At 28.5% G+C, this 22,216-nt stretch overlaps 1 protein-coding gene across 2 annotated transcripts in view; it reads right to left on the minus strand.

Moving 5' to 3' along the window:
- The window catches only part of LOC111684696 (lysine-specific demethylase 6A), a 255,112-nt gene that overhangs the window by 24,034 nt on the left and 208,862 nt on the right, over positions 1 to 22,216 (minus strand). For both annotated transcript variants that reach the window (XM_046945140.1, XM_046945141.1), the window contains one exon: positions 6,567 to 6,986. In XM_046945140.1, the coding sequence (XP_046801096.1) occupies positions 6,567 to 6,986 (420 nt within the window). The remainder of the gene's footprint in view (positions 1 to 6,566; positions 6,987 to 22,216) is intronic.

Here is a 22,216-nt window from a genome sequence, read left to right on the forward strand (position 1 = left end):
TCAAACAACTAAAATCACTTTCAAATTTAGTCACCTTACATACTGTTAATTTATTTGCATTGCTAATGATAGCTGATTGATTCTTTGTCAGTTAAAAATAATTATCTAAATAAAAATAAATATCTAAACAACAGCTATTAGATGAATTAAAAAATTCTGGTGTGGAAATTCCGACAAATGCTTCGTCTGCCCGAGTTCGTGAGTTGTATGAAATCGCAGTCAGTGCAAAGGCTGGTAAAAATGGTAGGGAAGCTTCTGCTGCATTTAGCCTCGAGTATTCTGCTGAAAATACTAAAACTGAAGTCAGTGGTTCTTCCTAAAAAGTTTAATGCAAAACTGAAGCCGATGGAGCCAAATCTGATGTCTTTGGAGAACGTGATGCTACTAGCGCAGAAGTTCAGTGTACATCTAAAAATACCGCTGTCTCCACTCAAAATATCAGCAATGAGGAAGCTGATCTGGATCATCAGTTAGAAACTCTAAGGAAGAAATACGAACTACTGAAGTTACAAGCCATTAGTGAATTAGAAAATTGTAACCTGGCGCAACGTGAGCCCGAACAAGTGTCATCGACATAATAAGTTTTAATGATATTGAGCACGCTATTATAAAGTTTGATGGGGAAAATGGGCAAACAGTGTATACGACTTTATACTTAACTTTGAACGTGTAATGAATATGGTGGCAGCTGAAGAATTGTTTAAGTACACGTCGTTGTGCAACTCAATGACAGGTACTGCAAGCCTTCTTCTGAATAAAACAGATGTCATAAGTTACGCTCAACTTAAAGAGGTTCTAATTGAAGAATTTGGTCGTGCCATAAATCGCGGATGGAAAACATTTCTTCACGCTGTACGATGGAACAGTTTAAAAATCTACTTCGGAATTTTGAATATAAATTTTTTAGGGATATAAATTTTTAGGGATATTTTTATAATTTATAAATGTAACTTGTTCTCTAATTTTTATAACCATTATTTTGAATGTTGAAGAAATTTATATAAAAAAATATAATATATACTTTTTAACTCCTATTATATACATTTAGATTTTCTTTTTAATAACAGATATAACGGAGATATGAGCAAAAATCCCAGAGTACCTCTGAAAATTTCATAAAAAATGTTCTGTTTTCACGAAGGTAAAGGGTATAACAAGAACAAGGAGATAAAGCAGTAATATTTGTTTGAGGGTGGTAATACAGTTTAACGGTGGTATTACAGAATAACGCTTAATATTTCTTTCTGCTATAGTTTATATTTGTTTGTGTGTATGTTATGTGTGACATGTGTGCAGAGATATAAAATAAACAAAAACTGTTTTTTAAAACATACTTGGTGAAGGGTATATAAGATTCCGCACAGCCGAATATAGAAATATTACTTTTTTATAACATTTTAACAAGGGCTTTATATTAACAAGGGCTTTAACTTATCCAGGTATATAAAATCTTCATATAATAATGAATGCTGTTTTCTGGTCTTTCTTGAATTTTGTATACTACTTATTGTGTTGTTTAAATCGGAAATAAGATTTGTAGAATTATCAATTTCAAAAATTAAATCAACATCATAAATTTCAAAATGTGGTCACTAGTTGGCTGCTTTCCTAAACTTAATTAAACTATAAGGATGTTTACTACTTATATTCTGCGTTCATTTAGACTTATCATAAACCTGTTACACAATTCTTGTGCATATTGTGTGTTAATTTTGATTAAGTTTTTGTATATGAATTTATGAATTGTTTTGTCCTCTATAAGTGTTACAAAATCCTTAGATAACTCTTTTATAGCTATTTCCATTGATTTCAAAGTTTTCCATATATTTTCAATAGCTTCGATTTCTATAGATGAGAAAGGTATTAAAGAAAAGTCTAGCAAATCATGATTTAGACATTTTCATATTCTTAAAAAATTTTCAATCATTTTTGATAATGAATTCCATTTGTGTTTAACATCGGATATTAACTTCAACTATTTAGTGTCTTGGTTTTTAACAAAATATTGGAGCCTATTTTGTTTTTCATTCGATTTATTGAAAATCTTTACATATTTGCGTAAGTTTGCCGGCTTTTTACATACAATTATATAAAAAATGGTAATTTAAAAAAAAACTAGTTATTCTATACAGTCCTGAAGAATACTTCGAAAATATGAAATATTCGAAACAGGTTTTTTGAATATTCAAAAAACCGTAAATCGGTTTTCGGTATCGATTTTTGAATACTGCAATCCCTTATTCATTACAATAATGTTGTCATTTGCTCTGTTTACGTTAAAATATGTCCGAAGTTAGCCTTGTCAAACTTTTGTTTTCTGCACAAATATATTTTGTAGACATATGTATACTATCTTATTTTAACAATGTTGGCTTAATCATTTCTTGGTTTTATTCTAGTTCACTAGAGTAGGACGCATATAACTCAAAGAATTTTGTTTTCATATTTGTATGTAAGAAAATCCAATCTGCCAAACCCGATTAACTAGAAAACCGAGTAATCGATTTTATTACATTTTAACATTTATTTTTCAATTATCTAACAACCTTATTTAAAAGATAAATTTTACATATGATAGTATGCAGACGTTGATATTGGTTGGTTATAGAATGTCAATAAAAGATAATAGTTTTTTTCCGTTATCATTATTTGAATCACGAATAAAATTAAACCCTCGATATTCTATTGGGGAATATACGCCAAACACAAGGAACATCTGTAATGTAGAACAAAATGTTGTTAAAAAATAAAACAAATCAGTCCAGAATTGTTTTTTGTTAAGTTATGTCAATTAAACAATAATTATCTGATTTATTATACTTTTTTAATGTATTAAAGTATAAATCACCAATATACTTTTTAATAGTTGTGGTTTTTTTTACTAAAGAAAAATCTACCTCTTCCTCTTGGCGCATTTACACCTTGGGTGAAACGGTATCTACGTTTTTGGTCAGCGCGGAAAAGTTAAAAAAATATGTATAATAAGATGACATGGGAATGATTGAAACGGATAAAACTAAAGCCAACATATCTAAGCATATGAATTAAGATAAAAAAGTGGCGTATTGCACCCCTTCTACCCTACTTACTTAATTCATTATTAATTGGTATCATTATAGTTTCTATATTTGTCACAAACTTCAGCAATGTTGTGCAAAATTTCACCCTAACTTTTCTATTAAGAATTTGTAAAACTAACAAAAATTAATTTTTATAATTTTGAAACCTTTTTATTTTTTCACTCTAATCAATGTGATAGAAAGTACGTTACTCGAAATCAACTTTTTTGTATCGGATAATGTAAAAGTAACCCAGGAAAAACTTACATTAAAAAGTAATGAGTTAAAATACTAGCATTTTAACACGGTGATGTCATTGGAGGCAAGTACTTCTATGTTCCAAAGAACAGAAGTAAAGTAGTACATTTCGCTTACAAAGAAGCTGTTATGTATTTTATTTGTTTTTAATTATAAAAAAAACAGTGAGAATATTATTTAAAGTTAAATATTCTACTCACTGCACCACTGCTTAGCTTTTTTTATTGCGCGTTAAATAATGGTTTTCAGACACAAATTTAAAGTAAAGTAGTAATTGAAAAGTAAGTAGTTATGGAAGTACAACCCATTGCCGAGTTTTTGCTGATAAAAACTGGTAAAATCGTCAACGTCATATGTCCTAAACTTGAAAAGATACAAAAACAGTTTAAAGTTTATAGAAGTTTGTTTAAAAAAATAAGCTGACATGTGTGGTACTTCTTTCAAATTCGTACCCTTTAGGGATTAAACGGATAAAACTGATTTTTTTACTTTTTTGGACCCCACGTGAACATTAAACAAATATTTCTGACTCTTTCATAACTTAACAAAAAAATACAAATATGAATTTATTACTTTTTGGATATTCGGACATTTGAAGGTTGAAAATTGTATCTATTTTGGTACTTTTTTATAATACATTGTTTTTGGTTTAATAACTTAAACATATGGATACACAAAAATTTTTATTTACCAAAAGGCGGTTAAAATGGGAAATTTGATTTTATTCAAAAACAATGAGCCAATTTCGATAAAAAATTACGATTTTCAAGCAATAAATATGCTAATGGGGTGTTATTTAAACACCGTCACGAAGTGATATTTTTTGGGACTTTTTTATTTTCCAGATGGTACTTTTTGAGAAAACATGAAATTAATAATAAAGTTTTCGGTACATTTATTTCTTCAACTAGTACTGAGTTTTCTGTAATATTAAATTTTGAACCATGAAATTAAACATGTAGGTCCGGGCTATTGTAAATTATAAAAGAGGTCTTTTTAGTACTTTTTCGTTCTTCGACTGGTACTTTTTGAAATTTCTATAATATTGAACCTAGAAACATGTAATTAAGTATGTAGAGGCCAAATTAAGTGACATAGAAGCGGAATTTTTGGTACTTTTTTGTTCTCCTAAAGGTACTCTTTGAAATGTCTATAATATTGAGCCTAGAAACATGAAATTATGTGAGAACCTGTGAAAGGGAACTTTTTGGTTATTGTTCCTTCTTTAAAATGTACTTTTTGAATATTTTATAAAATTGAACCTAGAAATTTGAAATTGAATTTACGCATGTAAAGTAGTCCGGAGGAACGGTCTTTTTAAGAATTTCTTGTATAAATACCTTTTAACCATTTTGTTTTAATTTTTATAAAAAAAATCCTTTAAAAGTTCGAAGCAAAAAATAATATTTAAATAAATTTATTGTAAATACATTCCAATATTATGGCCTAATTTCTGATTTTTATATTTTTCGCAACACTTTAAACCAATTTGTTTTATTCGTTATTAAGGTCTCTAAAAAAATTCAGATAATATTATTTTAAAATGTAAATTTTTAACTAAACGTGCAAGTTATGTTAAAACTAATTAAAAACATTAGTCTATAAACAAATTCAGATCAAATTATTTTAATAATATCTGGTTTCAACTAAACGGGCAAGTTATATTAAAATTAATTGATGGCAAATATCTCCCAGCACATTGGTTTTTATTATTTTTTTTCAACACTTTTAACCACTTTGTTTAATTCTTAATTCAAATCTGTATAAAAATTCGAACCAAAAAAATATTTTTAGGCGAAAACTATGTTTAAATAATGCGTTTTTTATTATAAAAAAAATGATTGCACATATTTTGATTTTTTATATTTTCTTTAACACTTTTAAACATTTTGTTTTATTTCTTATGGAAATCTATATACAAATTCGAACCAAATAATTCTTATAATAATTTTTACATCAGACATACTTTTTTCTATTTAACGCTTCAAAAATAAAATCCTTATTGTCATTATTAATTTTAACAAATAATATGTTTAATGTATTTTTTCCTTAAATAAAAAATCTGTTGGAAATGAATATACCTACATTTTGAAATTTATTTTTTTAAATTTATGAAAAATATTTTACTTTTGTTTTATTGCGGTCTAATGTGTAGTAGTTTTTTCAAAAAACCTTGAGATGCAAATATGAACCAATTTAATAATGCAATACACAGCACTATCCAAACTAAATGAGAGTAACGAAAAATGATGCTTGAATTGCTTGTTTTCTGCGACTGGCGTGAATGGTTTCAATGCTGATTTAATCAGTTATAAGAAAAACTTAACAAATTTTCGGTTTTTTTTATTTATTAAATGGACATTAATATGAACTATTTAAAATTTATTGGTATGTGTAATTTTTAAAGAATATTGAAATTTATTTAAAAATTTTAATATAATTTTTCTTGGTTACAAATATAGGCTCACATTTTTGGCATAAATGTTAAAAATGGTTTATTCGTAAAAGCAGATACAGTGAGAGTTGCTTCATGTATAGCATCATTAAACGGGATTGTAAACAAGTCAACCATAAAAAGAAATAATTGTTTATATAGAAATTCTCATTTGTAAAGGCAATGAATTTGCGAATCAGAAGAAAACGCGAAAGGTCTGAAATAAGTAATTGAGTGATAAAATAAATACATTGCATATTTCTAGATCTATGTGCATTGAAAAAAAAAAAATAAAAACGAATGTACCAAAAAAATTTAATTTGAACTTAGTACCTCAAAACACTACTTTATATTACATACATAAAAATTAACTTATTTTAGAAAATATTCCAATATCAGATTTATTATAAAACTGTTTTATTAAATAAAATATATCCATATTTACTCGAATATAACTTTTTGTCCTTAAAATATATCGTCAACCTGTCCCAGCTATGATAAAAAAATTATTTTTTACACGGCAGTCTAAAAACTCCATTTTTAGTTTTTTAAAATCTTTGTTAATCATTTTTCAAACTTTTTGAATCGTCACCGGGGGATTTATGGTCACTAGATAAGGGAATAAAACGGTGAAAAAAATTGGTCAATACCTTTTCATAGTTAAGCTGTACCTGCGGTTTGAATTCTTCTATTTTTTGGTAATATTTTACAAAATGTTTCTTAATTCATTAATTTTATACATTTTAAACAAATATTATTTCTCGGATAATATAAAATATGTCCCTGAAGTTATACGTATAAATTATGATATTTACCCTGCATTTACCCACACTAGATCACCAGGACGTTGAATAAATCGGTACACTGGGATATTTTCCTTATATAAGTCATCTAGTACGGGCCACCAAGAACCATGTAAATAACTTATATTATTTTTCTCACATAAATTGTGAATTCCTCCCCAATACGCATCTGGTACAGCAAACCACTCACAATCTCCCGGACCAATATTAATGTTTATTGAACAAAAATTATTATTTTCTTGGTGTCCGGGTGTTCTACTTCCTGGGACTTTCATGTAAAGCTGAACTGTATTCATGCCTAATATTACATGACCAACATGAGACAGCATATTTGCAGCTGATATTACTCGTGCGAAAGCCGGAAGCTTTTGAAGTTCTGCCAATTGAGGACGCCATTTTCTATCATCTGACAAGTCCACATTCGTACCGAATCTGAAATAATTGTAATTAATTGTTATTCAATCAATGTATAAATTGCTTGTTTGATTTATGAGATAAGTTTACTTTTAAATAAATAATAGTGCAATTGAAAGAATCGTTTAAAAAATGATATAATCTTATTCATAAAAGTTCCAAACTATAAAATTTTTTCTTGGAGAAATAGTCAATTTGCGTCAAATAAACATTAATTTGTTGGGAAAAAATGCGACATAAAACTAAAAAAAAACTTATTCGGCCGATAGATTCCGATTTGCAAAAAGCTGGACATTGGGTTTTAAAAAGCTGGACATAAAAAAATACTGAGAAAATGTTAATTTTGGTTTTGGTTAAATAATTTCACAGTGATACACCAAAAAAAATGCAAGGGTTATCATATACTTTTGACATATCGCGAGTTATCACATCCTATATCTCCGAATTTTTGATTTTTACGCAAATATACTATTTCACATCCCTTAATAAAAAATTTCATAAAATATAATTTGTTGATAATATTTGTTTTGAGCATATCTCCAATTCGAATAGACCTATTTTACTGGTACTAAACAGCTAAATTCATAAAGGCATATCTAATTCAGTTAGTTAAGATTTGGATTCCCGAGATTTATGGAGCCTTCAAAAATCTTATTTTAAAATCATAGATAGACATTCGGTGCGTGAACTTTTTAACAACCTTGAAAAAATAATGACGTAGTTTTTAATGGTCTATTCGACTATGCTATGCCAACTTGTATATATGCAACAGATGTCAATAGTTATATCTCTAATATACATATCGTTCCTGTTTTGAATATTAGTACTATGTGAATTTTAACAAAGTTTGTAATAACATTAAACCTTTAAAAAAAATTATTTTTTAAGCGATTTTGGCGCAATTAAAAAAACTATACTAAACTATAGGACATTTTGGAAAATAGTTTTTATTTGAAAAAAATTTCCCATTTCATGCACAGATTTAAAGATTTCTTTTGAATTTTGAGTTAAAATACTTTATACTTTACTTTAATATTTGACAAATTATAAGGAGTGAGATCGAAAAATTCTTAACACACGTTTTTCATTACATTTTTCAACCAAAGTATTATTTGATTTTTTTTTTTGATCAAGTTACCTTTGAAAAACATGTCAGTTATTGTGTGTAATGTCAATTATATTAATTTTTTTGTTAATCTGATTAAAATTAAATATTTTCAACTAAACCCAACTTGGTCTTACAAAAAGTTGGCCAAGCATACAAAGGTCTGCCGTCAAACTGTTTCAAATGTTATTAAACAGTACCGGGAGAACTTGTCAGTTGATAGAAAACCTGGTTCAGGTAGAAGGAATGGCCCACATGATGTTTCTAAAGCCAAAACATAGAACGCATTTTCAAAAGAGCTCCCAACACATCCGGTAGGAAAGCAGCTCGGTTAGCTCAGTGCTCGGACTATTTGGTACGAAAAGTTAAAGCTAATGCAGGTTTAAAAACATACAAGGCTCAAAAAGTTCCTGACAGGAACGCTGCTAAAAATTTAGAGGCCAAAAACAGAGCACGGAAATTGAAGTCAAGTTTTATAAAAAAATATTCTTGCTGCATAATGCATGACGAAACGTATGTTCTGGCAGATTTTTCGCAACTTCCAGGTCAAAAGTTTTATGTTGCTGATGCTCGAGGGAATGTTGAAGAAAAGTTTAGGACCCAAAAGCAGACAAAATTTCCCAGAAAGTTCTTGGTATGGCAAGCAATATGCAGTTGCGGCAAAAGAAGCCAATCATTTGTTACAACGGGCTCTATAAATACCGAAATTTACATCAAGGAATGTTTACAAAAAAGGCTGCTTCCATTCATAAGGCTTCATAATGTGTCCACTTATTTTTGGCCTGACTTGGCATCCTGTCACTATGGTAAACAAGCCCTTGAGTGATACAAGAACAATAATTTGGTATTTGTACCAAGAGAGGCAAATCCTCCAAACTGCCCGGAGCTAAGGCCAGTGGAGAGATATTGGGCTCTTGTTAAAAGAGAATTGAAGAGTACAAAAAAGGTGTCCAAAAGTGTGGTAGATTTTAAACGGAGATGGACTACATGTTTGAGCAAAGTGACAGAAAGCACTATAAAAACGTTAATGGAAGGGTTTCCGAAAAGGGTTCAAAATTTCATCACTAGTGATTAAAACTATAAAAATATTTTTTTTTGTAAATTGTAATAATAATTTGAATCAAATAAAAAAAATAAAGCTGTAAGTTTAGTGGTTTCTTTTTTATAAACATATATGTATGTTAAGAATTTTTCGATCTCACTCCTTAGTGTCGTGTAGCGAATGTAAGCATTGCATCCATTACTTCAAAGCTATTTACCTGTGTAAAGGCAATAATTTACATTCGCAAAGGGCTGGCTAAAATTAAAGGTTATGAGTATCAAATCTTTTCATTTTATTTTTTTTTAATTTTTAAATTAAATTTTTTACAATTTCCAATATTTTGGTAATGATTTTTTTTCGAGTCATCATTTGATTTTGAATTATTTTGTTTTAATTTTTCTTAGCTGTTACTTAAGAATATCAATTCGATTTATTCTAATTCCGACTTATTATCACAGCATTTGTTTATTCAAAATTTTAAATTGGTCTAGAAGTTGCAATTTCACTTTCAATTTGAAATTTATGGACTTAATTTACTTAAGTACCATAAGTGCTTTAACTAAGAAGTTCTTATAAAAATATTTACGGAAGGACGGACAACATTTGTTCGCCCCAACAATTTGATCAGTGTCAGATTAACTAGTATAAATAAAATAATATTATGGTGTTTGAAAAACATAGAATTTATTGCTAACTCTTGAACCAATAACGATATCGATAGATGCTTTTGTGCACATAAGTACAACCAGTAGAAGTAAAAATTTAATAATAAAAAAATCGAAAAATTCCACATAGTACTAATATTCAAAACAGGGACAATATGTATTATTATTTTGAAAATACACAGAAAAAAGTTTCAGCATGTTTGCCGATGTTCTGTTGTTTTATAAAAAAATCGCTAATATAGGATTACTAACTACTAAATATGGATACATATTAGTAGATAATGGACTTTTTTTGCAATTTTTTCATAAATATCATAGAAAAAAGCAAAAAAATTAAAAAAAATTTCGTCATGAACATATTAATACATTTTATGAACTTTTAATATTTTGAATGAAAATGGTTTGGGAAAAAGAGTCATGTTCGATTCATAATATTTATTACCAAATTCATTCTAGATATGAATTAATTTTTTCTGTGTATTACAAATAAATGAATTCGTTGCATTCTTTAAAATTTTATTATATAAATTTAAATTTTTTTGGTTTAATTATCTGGAATAAAGTCAAATGGATAGGTTTGGACAAAATAAAGGGCTTGTAGTGTGAAATCATACAAATGGTAACATCCGATTTTCAAACCATTTTTCTCCATAAATTTCGCAATAACTTTACCACTTGTAAAATTAAATTTTGTTTTTAAAATACAAGAACAAATTGCTTAATAAGGTTTTTTTGATATTTCTTTTCTATTTACAAATTCATAACATTTTTAATAATTTTTCCCACCATGAAATATGACAATTTAAAGTTTTTTGGTATCAAACGTATTAAGCATCTTAATTTTTCTCCGAATAAGCTCTGAAGCTACTTTTTTCAACTCCAAATTAACAATTAAAAATATATTTAATGGAATAAAATGTAAATATCGTTATATGATGAAATCCATGAAATAATTACGAGTTATTCCCCATAAAAAACAAATTTTCTTATCCCGTTTCGCGTTTGATACTTCTGCCGAAGACATAAACTACTACATAAAATCAAAGCTCAGCGAAGACGTTTATATCAATGTACATAAATTTAATTATTCGCAATCAAGGAGTTTAACATCATTCAAAATAACAGTCTCGTATGATATGTTATACTGCATAATTCAACCATCATTCTTGCCAAATCACGTTCTTGTTCGTGAATATGAATATAAAGTTAACCAACGACCAAATAATATCGCACATCTTCCACTTCGCCAGACAATTAATCAAAAAAAACTAAATAATATCACCGATAACCTATTTCATATAATATACCAAAATGTGCGTGGATTGAAAACGAAATCATCTAAACTATAGCAAGATAGCTTTGGATTCAATCACCATGTGTTCTGTTTTATTAGACCTGGCTTAATAATGGCCCCTATTCTGCATTTAAATTTGAATCGAAATTTTTTACGTTTGGCAACTTTGGTATTCTGCATTTCGATTCGACTCTCCGCCATATAAGCAACAACTTACAAAAACGAAATGTAGAATACACACAATCGTAAAGCATTGAAACGAAATGGAATTGCTTCTTCATTTTCTTACGATTCAGTTTTTTGTTGGAATACCTTTTTTCGATCATTGCGTAAGTGAATGCGTAAAAGTAATCGAAATGAAGAATAGGGGTGAATACCTTTTAAACACAGAAGTAATATGCAACAATTTTCATGTTTTTCGCCGGAACGAATTTTCGTCCTCAGATATAGAACACACTAAAGTATATGAAAATGCGCACAATCAGTGCATAAGACGAAATTCGTCATACGTAAAGAACTGTGCATTAGTTTTTTTCTATTTCTTACGCAGACGAACGATTCCGGTAGCCCGAATTTTCTGAAATTTGGCGGTTGTGAGTACAGCTAATGACAATACAATATTATGTTCGAATATTCGAAAAGTTATGTTCAAAAAATTTTTTATGCTCTTAAAATAATCTCTGGCTCATAAAAACTAAAAATAAAATTTTCGAAAATTCGAACTTAAGTTGAAAAAATTTTTAAAGTCATTAAAAGAAGTTCTGTTGGCCCGAATTGTCTGAAATTTGGCAGTTTGGAGTACACTTGATGACACTACAATGCAAAAATATAATTTTAGTTCTTTTTGAGGCCAATTTCTTACATTTTCTAATTTCGAAATAATGTTCGAATAAATTTTAAAGTTGTTAAAATTATCTGAAAATCGTGGAGATTCACAAAAATATAATTGTTGTTCCTTTTTCTTACTTTTTCCAATTTCGAACAAATTTTGAAACGAATTCGCAGTACGAATAATTTGATTGTGTTCCATTCGACGAATTTACGCAACGAATTGTTGTCGACTAGTTCGTCGTGCTATACGAAATTCGTCGTTCGTCCCAATTGTGTGTATACCCATAACGTTAACAACCGGTGGTGCTGTTTTAATAGCTATTTCTAACAAATTTTCGGCCGATGAAATAAAACTTGATTTACCCTATAATATTGAGTTTATAGCAGTGGTTATAAAAGTGAACTCAATTAAAGTTGTTATTGCTTGTTCATACATTTCTCCTCAATCAGGTTTGTTAATTTATCAACAACACATAGCTGCAACTAAATTGGTATCTCTAAAGAGATACTGTTTTAGTTGCAGCTATATATAAATAGTTTGGCAATTCTCCTTTGAATTCAATAATTATGTACCCATAAGATTGGACGATAACAGTGACGATGTATACAACAACATTTCGAAATTATGCCTATATCAAATTAACAGAATTTACAATATTTTTGGTAAACTTTTAAATTTGGTATTTGTTAATGCACCAAACAATTCCTGAAAATCGTTACCACCCCATAATTGAAATGAACTGCAACATTCAAAATTCTTATTGTTATAAAAATGAAGTATCGCGAATTGAACAACTATTTAAATAATACAAATTGGCTTCAATTATTGACAATTCCAAATGGTATGCCTAATTCAATTGATAAAATGATTGAAACATTTTATGAAATCACGGATCAATACATGAATGATTGTTTTCCAAAACGTATACCAAATTCAAATACTGAAGTTCAAAACAACTATCTTCCTTAAAAAATAAACTTTATAGAACATACAATAAATCAGGTACAAACGTTGACTATACTCAAAGCGAAATACAAAATCTTCTCAAAGCGAAATACAAAATCAAATAATATAAACTACAGAGGCATAGGTAAACTTAACGCAATTCCTAAACTCTTTGAAAAGTGTATGACAGAATACCTTGTTCACCAAGTATCTCCCTTACTCACACCCCTCCAATACGGTTTTCGCAAAGGATTTTCTGCTATGACAAATATTTTTCAACTAATAACTTTAGTAAATGAAGGTTTCGTAAATACCGATGTCATTTATACCGATTTCTGTAAGGCTTTCGACAAAGTCAACCATCAACTCTTGTTAAAAATGGATATTCTTGGTTTTGATACGACATATTTAAGGTGGTTCAGATCATATTTAATAAATAGAAAGCACTCAATAAAATTTAATACTACCACATCCAAAACAATATTGGTCAAATCAGGTGTTCCACAGGGAAGCCATCTTGGTCCAATTTTGTTCTTACTTTTTATAAACAATTTGCCCGATGCTATAAAATATTCTAAAACATTAATGTTTGCTGACGATGTAAAAATATTTTTAAGTTTCAAACATTTGTCATAATTATGTATCTTCAGAACGACTTGAACAACTTTTACGGCTGGTGTAAACTAAACTAGGCAAAATGCAAACATATATATTTTTCTAGGATATTTGATACCACAGATTCGTATAATATCAATAATTTTTAGAGTCCGTTCGGTACCGAACCCGAACTTGATAAATTTGATAAATTTCTAATAACAAACCATTTTTGTGAAATGGTTGTAGTTAAAACAAGTAATATTCCTATATACGGCTGTGCCGAATCTTATATACCCTTCACCAAGTATGTTTTAAAAAACAGTTTTTATTTATTTTGTATCTCTGCACACATGTCACACATTACATACACACAAACAAATATAAACTGTAGCAGAAAGAAATATTAACCGTCAAACTGTATTACCACCCTCAAACAAATATAACCTGTATTACCAACATATTACTGCTTTATCTCCTTGTTCCTGTTATACCCACTTACCTTCGTGAGAACAGAACAGCATGCAAACATAAAAAAAAAATACACAGCTGAATAAAACCAAATACATCTCCACACGCACATGTACATCTTTTTTCAATTCACAGTGTTGTTGTTGCTTTTATAACAAAGCATGAAATTTTCAGAGGTTGTCTCGGTTTTTTGCTCATATCTCCGTTATTAATAGACCGATTTTGCTGATTTTAAATAGCGATCTTCTCGAAAGCATGTCTAACTGAATTTTTGAAGATTCGGATCTCGCCGATATCTGGGGACCTCTAAAAACTGATTTCAACAGACAGACGGACATGGCTTAATCGACTCCGCTATCTATATGGATCCAGAATATATATACTTTATAGGGTCGGAAAATTATATTATAGAAACTACAAACGGAATGACTAACTTTTATATATCCTTCTCACGAAGGTGAAGGGTATAATTATGATTGAAGTCTTAACATATTATCGTCGTTGTAACAATTTTAAAATATCATATTATGATTAATTAAAGTCAAAATATGTCTCATGATATTTTTGTGTTAATCATAATATTGATATACATGATCATATTATGATTCAAGGTGATCAAAATTTCGTTTTAAAGGGAATTTTATCGAATTAGTAAAATTACAGTTTCTAAAATATAAAAAATATATGTATATAATATGTATATTTGTATATACTTAACACAATTCGCAAATTTCACTATACTGATTTATATAAAATTTTGCGTCATAAAAAATGTATGTATAATTTCATAAAAATACTAGTATTTTTAAGCCTGTTATGAACGTTAGTCATTTTCTAAAGCGAAACTTTGGCCATGTCCAAGTGTAAACCAATTTTTTCCATTTTGAATACAAATCAAACTGCAACAATAGTTTAGATCCTATCGTTCTTTTAAGAGACGGACTGACAGACATGTCTAGATCGTTTGAGAATAAGAACCTAGAAAATTTCAATGTTACAAATGAGATCAAAAATTTATAGTCGAAACTAGGTAAATAAAGATTTTATAAAAAGTTCGGCGTTCGGTCAAAATTTCGCCGAACACCGAACATTGGCCGAAACATCACTATTTACCGAACTCCGAACCCGTACCCGAACGTTCGGTCGGACACTAATAATTTTGAATAATGTCAGTAAACGACATAATTGATTTGGGAATTTTGCTGGACACAAAATTAATTTTTGTTCAACACATAATAATGGCCGTCAATAAAGCTTGTGGTGTTTTGGCTTTTATTAAACGTTGGTCAAAAAAATTCAATGATCCGCTCATAACTAAGCGATTATTTACTTCACTTGTAAGACTGATATTGGAATATGGGTCAGTTGTAAGGAACCCGTATCATAACGTTCATATTTACCACATCGAATCAATGCCTAATGCTTCATTTATGTTAAATTTCTTAATTGGAAACGTTTGCTCTGAATTGGGTAATTGGGTAACTCCAAATAGATGTACACATATTTTAAAAATTGTAGTTGTAATCATGATGTAACTATAGCATATACTGGCGTATAGAGAGGCAGATAAAAAAATCACCACTACACACACACTATTGGTATTTGTTCAATGAAATTGCACTGAAAAAATATTTGGATACTTTCAATTTTGAAGTTTAAATTGCACTGACATAAATTGGGAATATTTATATATAAAATATAATCAATGGAGATAAGAATGATAATTTCTTCACAGGAAAGAAAATTTTAAATTAAAATGTACAAAAACAAGTCAGATCTCTATATTCGGCTGAGCCGAATCTTATATACCCTTCACCAAGTATGTTTTAAAAAACAGTTTTAATTTTGTATCTCTGCACACATGTCACACATAACATACACACAAACAAATATAAACTATAGCAGAAAGAAATATTAACCGTTGTACTGTACTACCACCGTCAAACTGTATTACCGCTCTCAAACAAATATGAGCTGTATTACCAACATATTACTGCTTTATCTCCTTGTTGTTTTTTTGCTTTTATTAATAATTTGTTGAGGAAATTTTCAGATTTTTACCCATATCTCAGTTATATATGGACCGATTTTGCTGATTTTCAATAGGAAACTTCTCGAAAGCATGTCTGACAGAATTGTTGAAGATTAGAAATAAGACGGATCTTATTTACTTTCATTGTTAAGCATTCTAGAAAATTATTTAGGTTGTATGTTTTTGTGTAAATTATGCCATTGTTTTTGAAGTTGTGTTTTTGTTTTGCATTTGCAGCATTTCGTTGAATGCTGCCAAGCCACTAAATAAAATATTTGTATTTTTGACGCTCTTCTTGAGAGGTTCGTATTCAGAAAAAAGTCTTCATCTTTTTAGAAGCAGCTAGTAGCATGACATTGTGGAATTGAGTATTCTATGATAAAAACGTGACACTTTCCATAAAAACTTGATATTTTAGTTTTGTTTAGTTATGAAATTTTGACGGAATTATACATTTAGAGGTACCTTGAACCTATTTTGATAATTTTTGGAGCGAAGTCTTTTTATGAACATGTATTAAAATAACAATGTGCGACATTCCGCACATTTTACAAAGCTCTCCTTGAGTTATGGATATCTAGAAAACGTATTTGCATGCAGTAGCAGCAAATCCCTTTTTCCTTCTAAACAGTTAATATACAATGAAAGATTATGCGGGAATCCGCGAGAATCTAATTTGAAAGATACACTAAACGTCTGACTATTAAAAATATTTATTACACCAATAACATATTTTGGACCACTAAAAAACATTTTAATTAAACGCATATTTGCGTTTAAGGTAATTTGTATTACTTAGTAAAAAAAAGAAAAAAGTAAAAATATTTTATTGTTTGCTACTACGATCGCACATAGGTCTAAAGATACGCAATTTATGGCCAAAACTCAAATCGCGCAATTACATTTTTGGTGTTGAAAGGTTTTGAAATGGACTTTTATTTCTGGGAAAATCTACTACAAATAGATTTAAAAAAAATATGTTTCTAAAATGATGGTATTATTCTTTTCCAACAGAAGAAAATGGTTTTTCTTTCCTTCAGTTGAAAACATATTACTTATTTAAATAAATGATGCTAATATAGATTTTACTTGTGAAAGGTTAAGTACAAAAAAGTAGAGCTGATGTACAAAATATAAGAAATATATTTTATTCATTTAAAAATTATTTGACTCGAGTTTGTATATAGATTTCAATAAGAATTAAAACAAAATGTTTAAAAGTGTTAAATAAAATATTAGAAATTAAAATTAAACCAATGTGTTGGAAATATTTGCAATTATTTTATTTTGCCATAACATGCCCGTTTAATAAAAAAAATACGCATTATTTAAACACAGTTTTCGCTTAAAAATATTTTTTTTAAATATATTTTTGGTTCGAATTTTTATACGGATTAAAATTAAGAATAAAACAAGGCGGTTAAGAGTGTTAAGAAAAATATAAAAAACATAAATTACATTAATACGTTAGAAAATATTAACCATCAAATAATTTTAATAAATTTTGCGCGTTTAGTTAAAAATTGAGATTTTTAAAAAATATTATGATTTGAATTTGTTTGTTTGAGAAAAATATAAAAAATATAAATTAGACCAATATGTTGGGAAATAATTGCCACCAATTGATTTTAATTTATTTTGCCCGTTTAGTTAAAAATTCACGTTATTAAAAAATATTATCAAAATTTGTTTAATTAAGAATAAAACAGAAATAGTTAAAGTGTTGAGGAAAAAATAGAATACCAATAAGAAATATTTACCATCTTTAACATCTTTAAGAAATATTTACCATCTTTAACATAAACTGCCCGTTTAGTTAAAAATTTAAATTTAAAAAAAAATGTGATCTGAATTTTTTTTTTTAAAAAGTCTGTATATATAAATTAAATAGTTTTTGATCATAAACCATTAAAGTTTTCTTATTGCTTTCCTATTAACAAAAATATCATATGCAAAAATCCTAAAGAAAATCGTCTTCATAACGTATAATGTACATTATGCAGATTTTGACTTTGTCAAATTTTGACTTCAAGAAGTTATTACTCAGTGGCGGGAAAAGATAATTGAACAAAACTTTTTATATATTATTTATTAAGGTGTATAGAATCGATTAGCATTAAATTTGGTTTTGCTGTAGTAAGTAGTGAAGCTTTTCCAAAAAGTCATGGTAAAAATTTTAAATTTTTAAATTTAAACTTAAATATTTTTGTTTATATAACAATAAAATTATTATAATCAGCATAATTTTACTTTACTAAGTCATATACAATAAAAAAAATTATTCCATCAAAATCGCATCATATTTATTAATTTTACAGGGTCCACAAATATATCACATTGAAATTTATGAATAAAGACACATGACTCTGTATTTGGAACTAAATTTGTTGTTTGCTTAAATTTTTTCATAAGATACAAGAATATATATATATACATAATTCTAATAATAAAACATAAAATTTATAATGAAACTTGATACACGAGGATAGAAAATCGGTCATAATTCGGTTTAATATTATATATCTAACTAATTTTTGGATAATGTATAGAAAACATTAATCTGAAAGCAAGTCCAAATTTCAAGCCTATACGATATATAGATCTCGAGATATATCACTTCCAAAATTAAAAACATACCCGGGTATGTGGGTATTAACCTAACGGTTAAAGTGTTGAGAATAATATATAAACCAGAAATTGGACCATAATATTGCATTTATTATTATACATATATTATTTTCTTTAGAAACTTTATTTCTTAAATATTATTTTTTGGTTCCAATTATTATAGGGTCTTTAATTAAGAATACAAAACACAAAAAAAAAATACAAAATATTTTTATAGTTTTGGCCAAAAAAACATGATAAGCCAGACCTATATGGATCGGTTCCAAAATTATGCTAAGAAATTATAGCATTTTATAAAAACTGCAATAATGCAATTGCTCATATTTGAATCTACATAGCAAAGCAAATATTAAAAAAATAAAAAATCGGATATAAAGTTATGAGCGCTGACTGTTTCTATAACAAATAAGAAACCAACTAAGCATGAGAGTGGGAGTCGTTCTTTACTGTCTCCCGAGTAAACGAGAGATAGGATGGTCAAAGACAATTATACTATTTCATCACTTTTTAAGTTATTTGATTTTTATGTTATATGACATTAAGAAGTTGTTTAATGCAGTTCTCGGGAAAATTTGTTGAGTGAATTCTAAAATAATAAAAAGTTTTTTTAGAATAAGTAAAAAGTTAAAAGTAATGAAATTTAAATAAGAAATAGTTACAATTTATCAGAGATTAAGAAAAAATAATATCTCCTTAACCCTTTCAGACACAAAACAAAGCAGTTGAACTTTTTATGGCTTTGTCTTTACCACACACTATATTTTGACGTTTATCGCTCATTTTTGATGAAAAATGTATTCAGTGTTTTTGAAAGATATCTCAGGATATTATCCTTTTTTGCATGTAGTGTCATCAAATTGTAAAAAACAACGTATGTAAAAATAATATTGGGACACTGGTGTCCCGTGTAAGAGTTAACCCATTAGATCAAAACCATCTTAAAATCAAAAAAATTAAATTAATTAAATGAATTAAAATTAATTCATCAAATGGGATGTATTCTTCACTACCACTACTGTCATACAATTCCCATTCACCGGAAATGTTGTCTGCTAGATCCTCCAGTATATGAAAAAATAGGCATAGATAGTCCCATTGTACTCAAGCGAGTACACCAATATTTAAGCTTATAAAAATAATTTAAAAAAAATGAATAATTTTTTAATAAAATCCTAATTTTTCAGAAAAATTTTTTATACCAAATATTAAAATTGTCTGTTTTTGTGAACAGTTGTGGAAGTCGCTGTATATACTTTTGTGGGTCTATGACCAATATTTCGATGTGTTACAAACTGAATGACAAAATCAATATACCTCCCATTTTTTTGATGGTGGGTATAAAAATACTAAATAAAATACAGAACATTTTCACTTTTTGTAGCAAAGAATAATTTATACGGAACAGAGCTCTAAAATACGGTACTGTTCTGTATAATACAGAACGTCTGGTCACCGTACGTATAGTAGGCATTTTGTTATGTTGTATATTCATACATTTTTCTTTCCTATACAACAGATTACACGTACGCAATGTACTTGTTTTATACAATAATACTTACATTTATTTGCAAAATGAATATAAATATAATTACTTTTTGAGTATACGTATGTATTTCACCAATGCAATAACAGACATAAAAAACTACAAAGTTTGACACATTTCTCTCCTTTACTATATTAATAGCTTGTAAACTAACATCTCAATCGCCGTTGTCATATTATTTTTATTATCATTAATAGTTCTCTAAACGCTAAAAAAGGATTGGTCTTATTAATATGAAAATGTATGAATATAAGGAGTGAGATCGAAAAATTCTTAACACACGTTTTTCATTACATTTTTCAACCAAAGTATTATTTGATTTTTTTTTTTGATCAAGTTACCTTTGAAAAACATGTCAGTTATTATGTGTAATGTCAATTATATTAATTTTTTTGTTAATCTGATTAAAATGAGTGACCAGAAAAAAGTGCGTACTGAAATTATTAAATATTTTCAACTAAACCCAACTTGGTCTTACAAAAAGTTGGCCAAGCATACAAAGGTCTGCAGTCAAACTGTTTCCAATGTTATTAAACAGTACCGGGAGAACTTGTCAGTTGATAGAAAACCTGGTTCAGGTAGAAGGAATGGTCCACATGATGTTTCTAAAGCCAAAAAAAATAGAACGCAGCTCGGTTAGCTCAGTGCTCGGACTATTTGGTACGAAAAGTAAAAGCTAATGCAGGTTTAATAACATACAAGGCTCAAAAAGTTCCTGACAGGAACGCTGCTAAAAATTTAGAGGCCAAAAACAGAGCACGGAAATTGAAGTCAAGTTTTATAAAAAAATATTCTTGCTGCATAATGGATGACGAAACGTATGTTCTGGCAGATTTTTCGCAACTTCCAGGTCAAAAGTTTTATGTTGCTGATGCTCGAGGGAATGTTGAAGAAAAGTTTAGGACCCAAAAGCAGACAAAATTTCCCAGAAAGTTCTTGGTATGGCAAGCAATATGCAGTTGCGGCAAAAGAAGCCAATTATTTGTTACAACGGGCTCTATAAATACCGAAATTTACATCAAGGAATGTTTACAAAAAAGGCTGCTTCCATTCATAAGACTTCATAATGTGTCCACTTATTTTTGGCCTGACTTGGCATCCTGTCACTATGGTAAACAAGCCCTTGAGTGGTACAAGAACAATAATGTGATATTTGTACCAAGAGAGGCAAATCCTGTATGTTAAGAATTTTTCGATCTCACTCCTTATATGGTTTCATATATGAAAAGGTATGGGTTCATATATTAAAATATATGAAGTATTTTGTCATATATGGATGCATATATGGAACCATATTTGGAGAATTGCCTATATATGTATGTAACTAGCATGTATATATGTATGCGAATTAAAAACAATAGCAATGGAATTGACATAAATACATGCTTTGTACCTGAATTTATGCATTCTGTACTATTAGGTATTCAAAGCAATTTTTAAATGTTTGGCTAAACAAAAATAGGTGAATGGAAAATTAAGAGGAATATTAAGCAACTTGATATTTTCTTGATGAATATAAAACCCATGAACGCGATATGTCGAATGCCACGTTTTTTGGAATCATTTCATATGTTTAAAGCAGACGTCGGCGGTAATATTGTTCTGAATACGAAGATTTTCGGAAGTTTACATGTATACAGCACGATCACAGACCAACTTCTCAAGAAAAGCGTCCAAAATACAAATATTTTATTCAGTTGCTTGGCAGCATTCAACAAAGTAGGTTGATGTCGCTTTGTTTCAGAAATTGCAAACACAATTTGAAAAAACAGAAACACAACTACAAAATCAAGAGCATAATTTACAAAAACAACATACACCCTAAATAATTTTCAAGAATGCATAACAATGAAAGTAAATAAGATCATTCTTATTTAATACTTTTTTTATACATTTTAATTTGAAATGTTCTTCCTATGTGAAGAAATTATCATTCTTATGTCCACTAATTATATATTGTTTATAAATGTTACCAATTTATAGTAGTGTAATTTAATCTTCAAAATTGAAAATAGTCAAATATTTTTTTCAGTGCAATTTCATTGAAAAAATCGAATAGTGTGTATGTAGTGGTGACATTTTTCATCAGCTATTTAA

Source organism: Lucilia cuprina, chromosome 2, assembly GCF_022045245.1.
Source record: "Lucilia cuprina isolate Lc7/37 chromosome 2, ASM2204524v1, whole genome shotgun sequence".
Taxonomy (NCBI): Eukaryota; Metazoa; Arthropoda; class Insecta; order Diptera; family Calliphoridae; genus Lucilia; species Lucilia cuprina.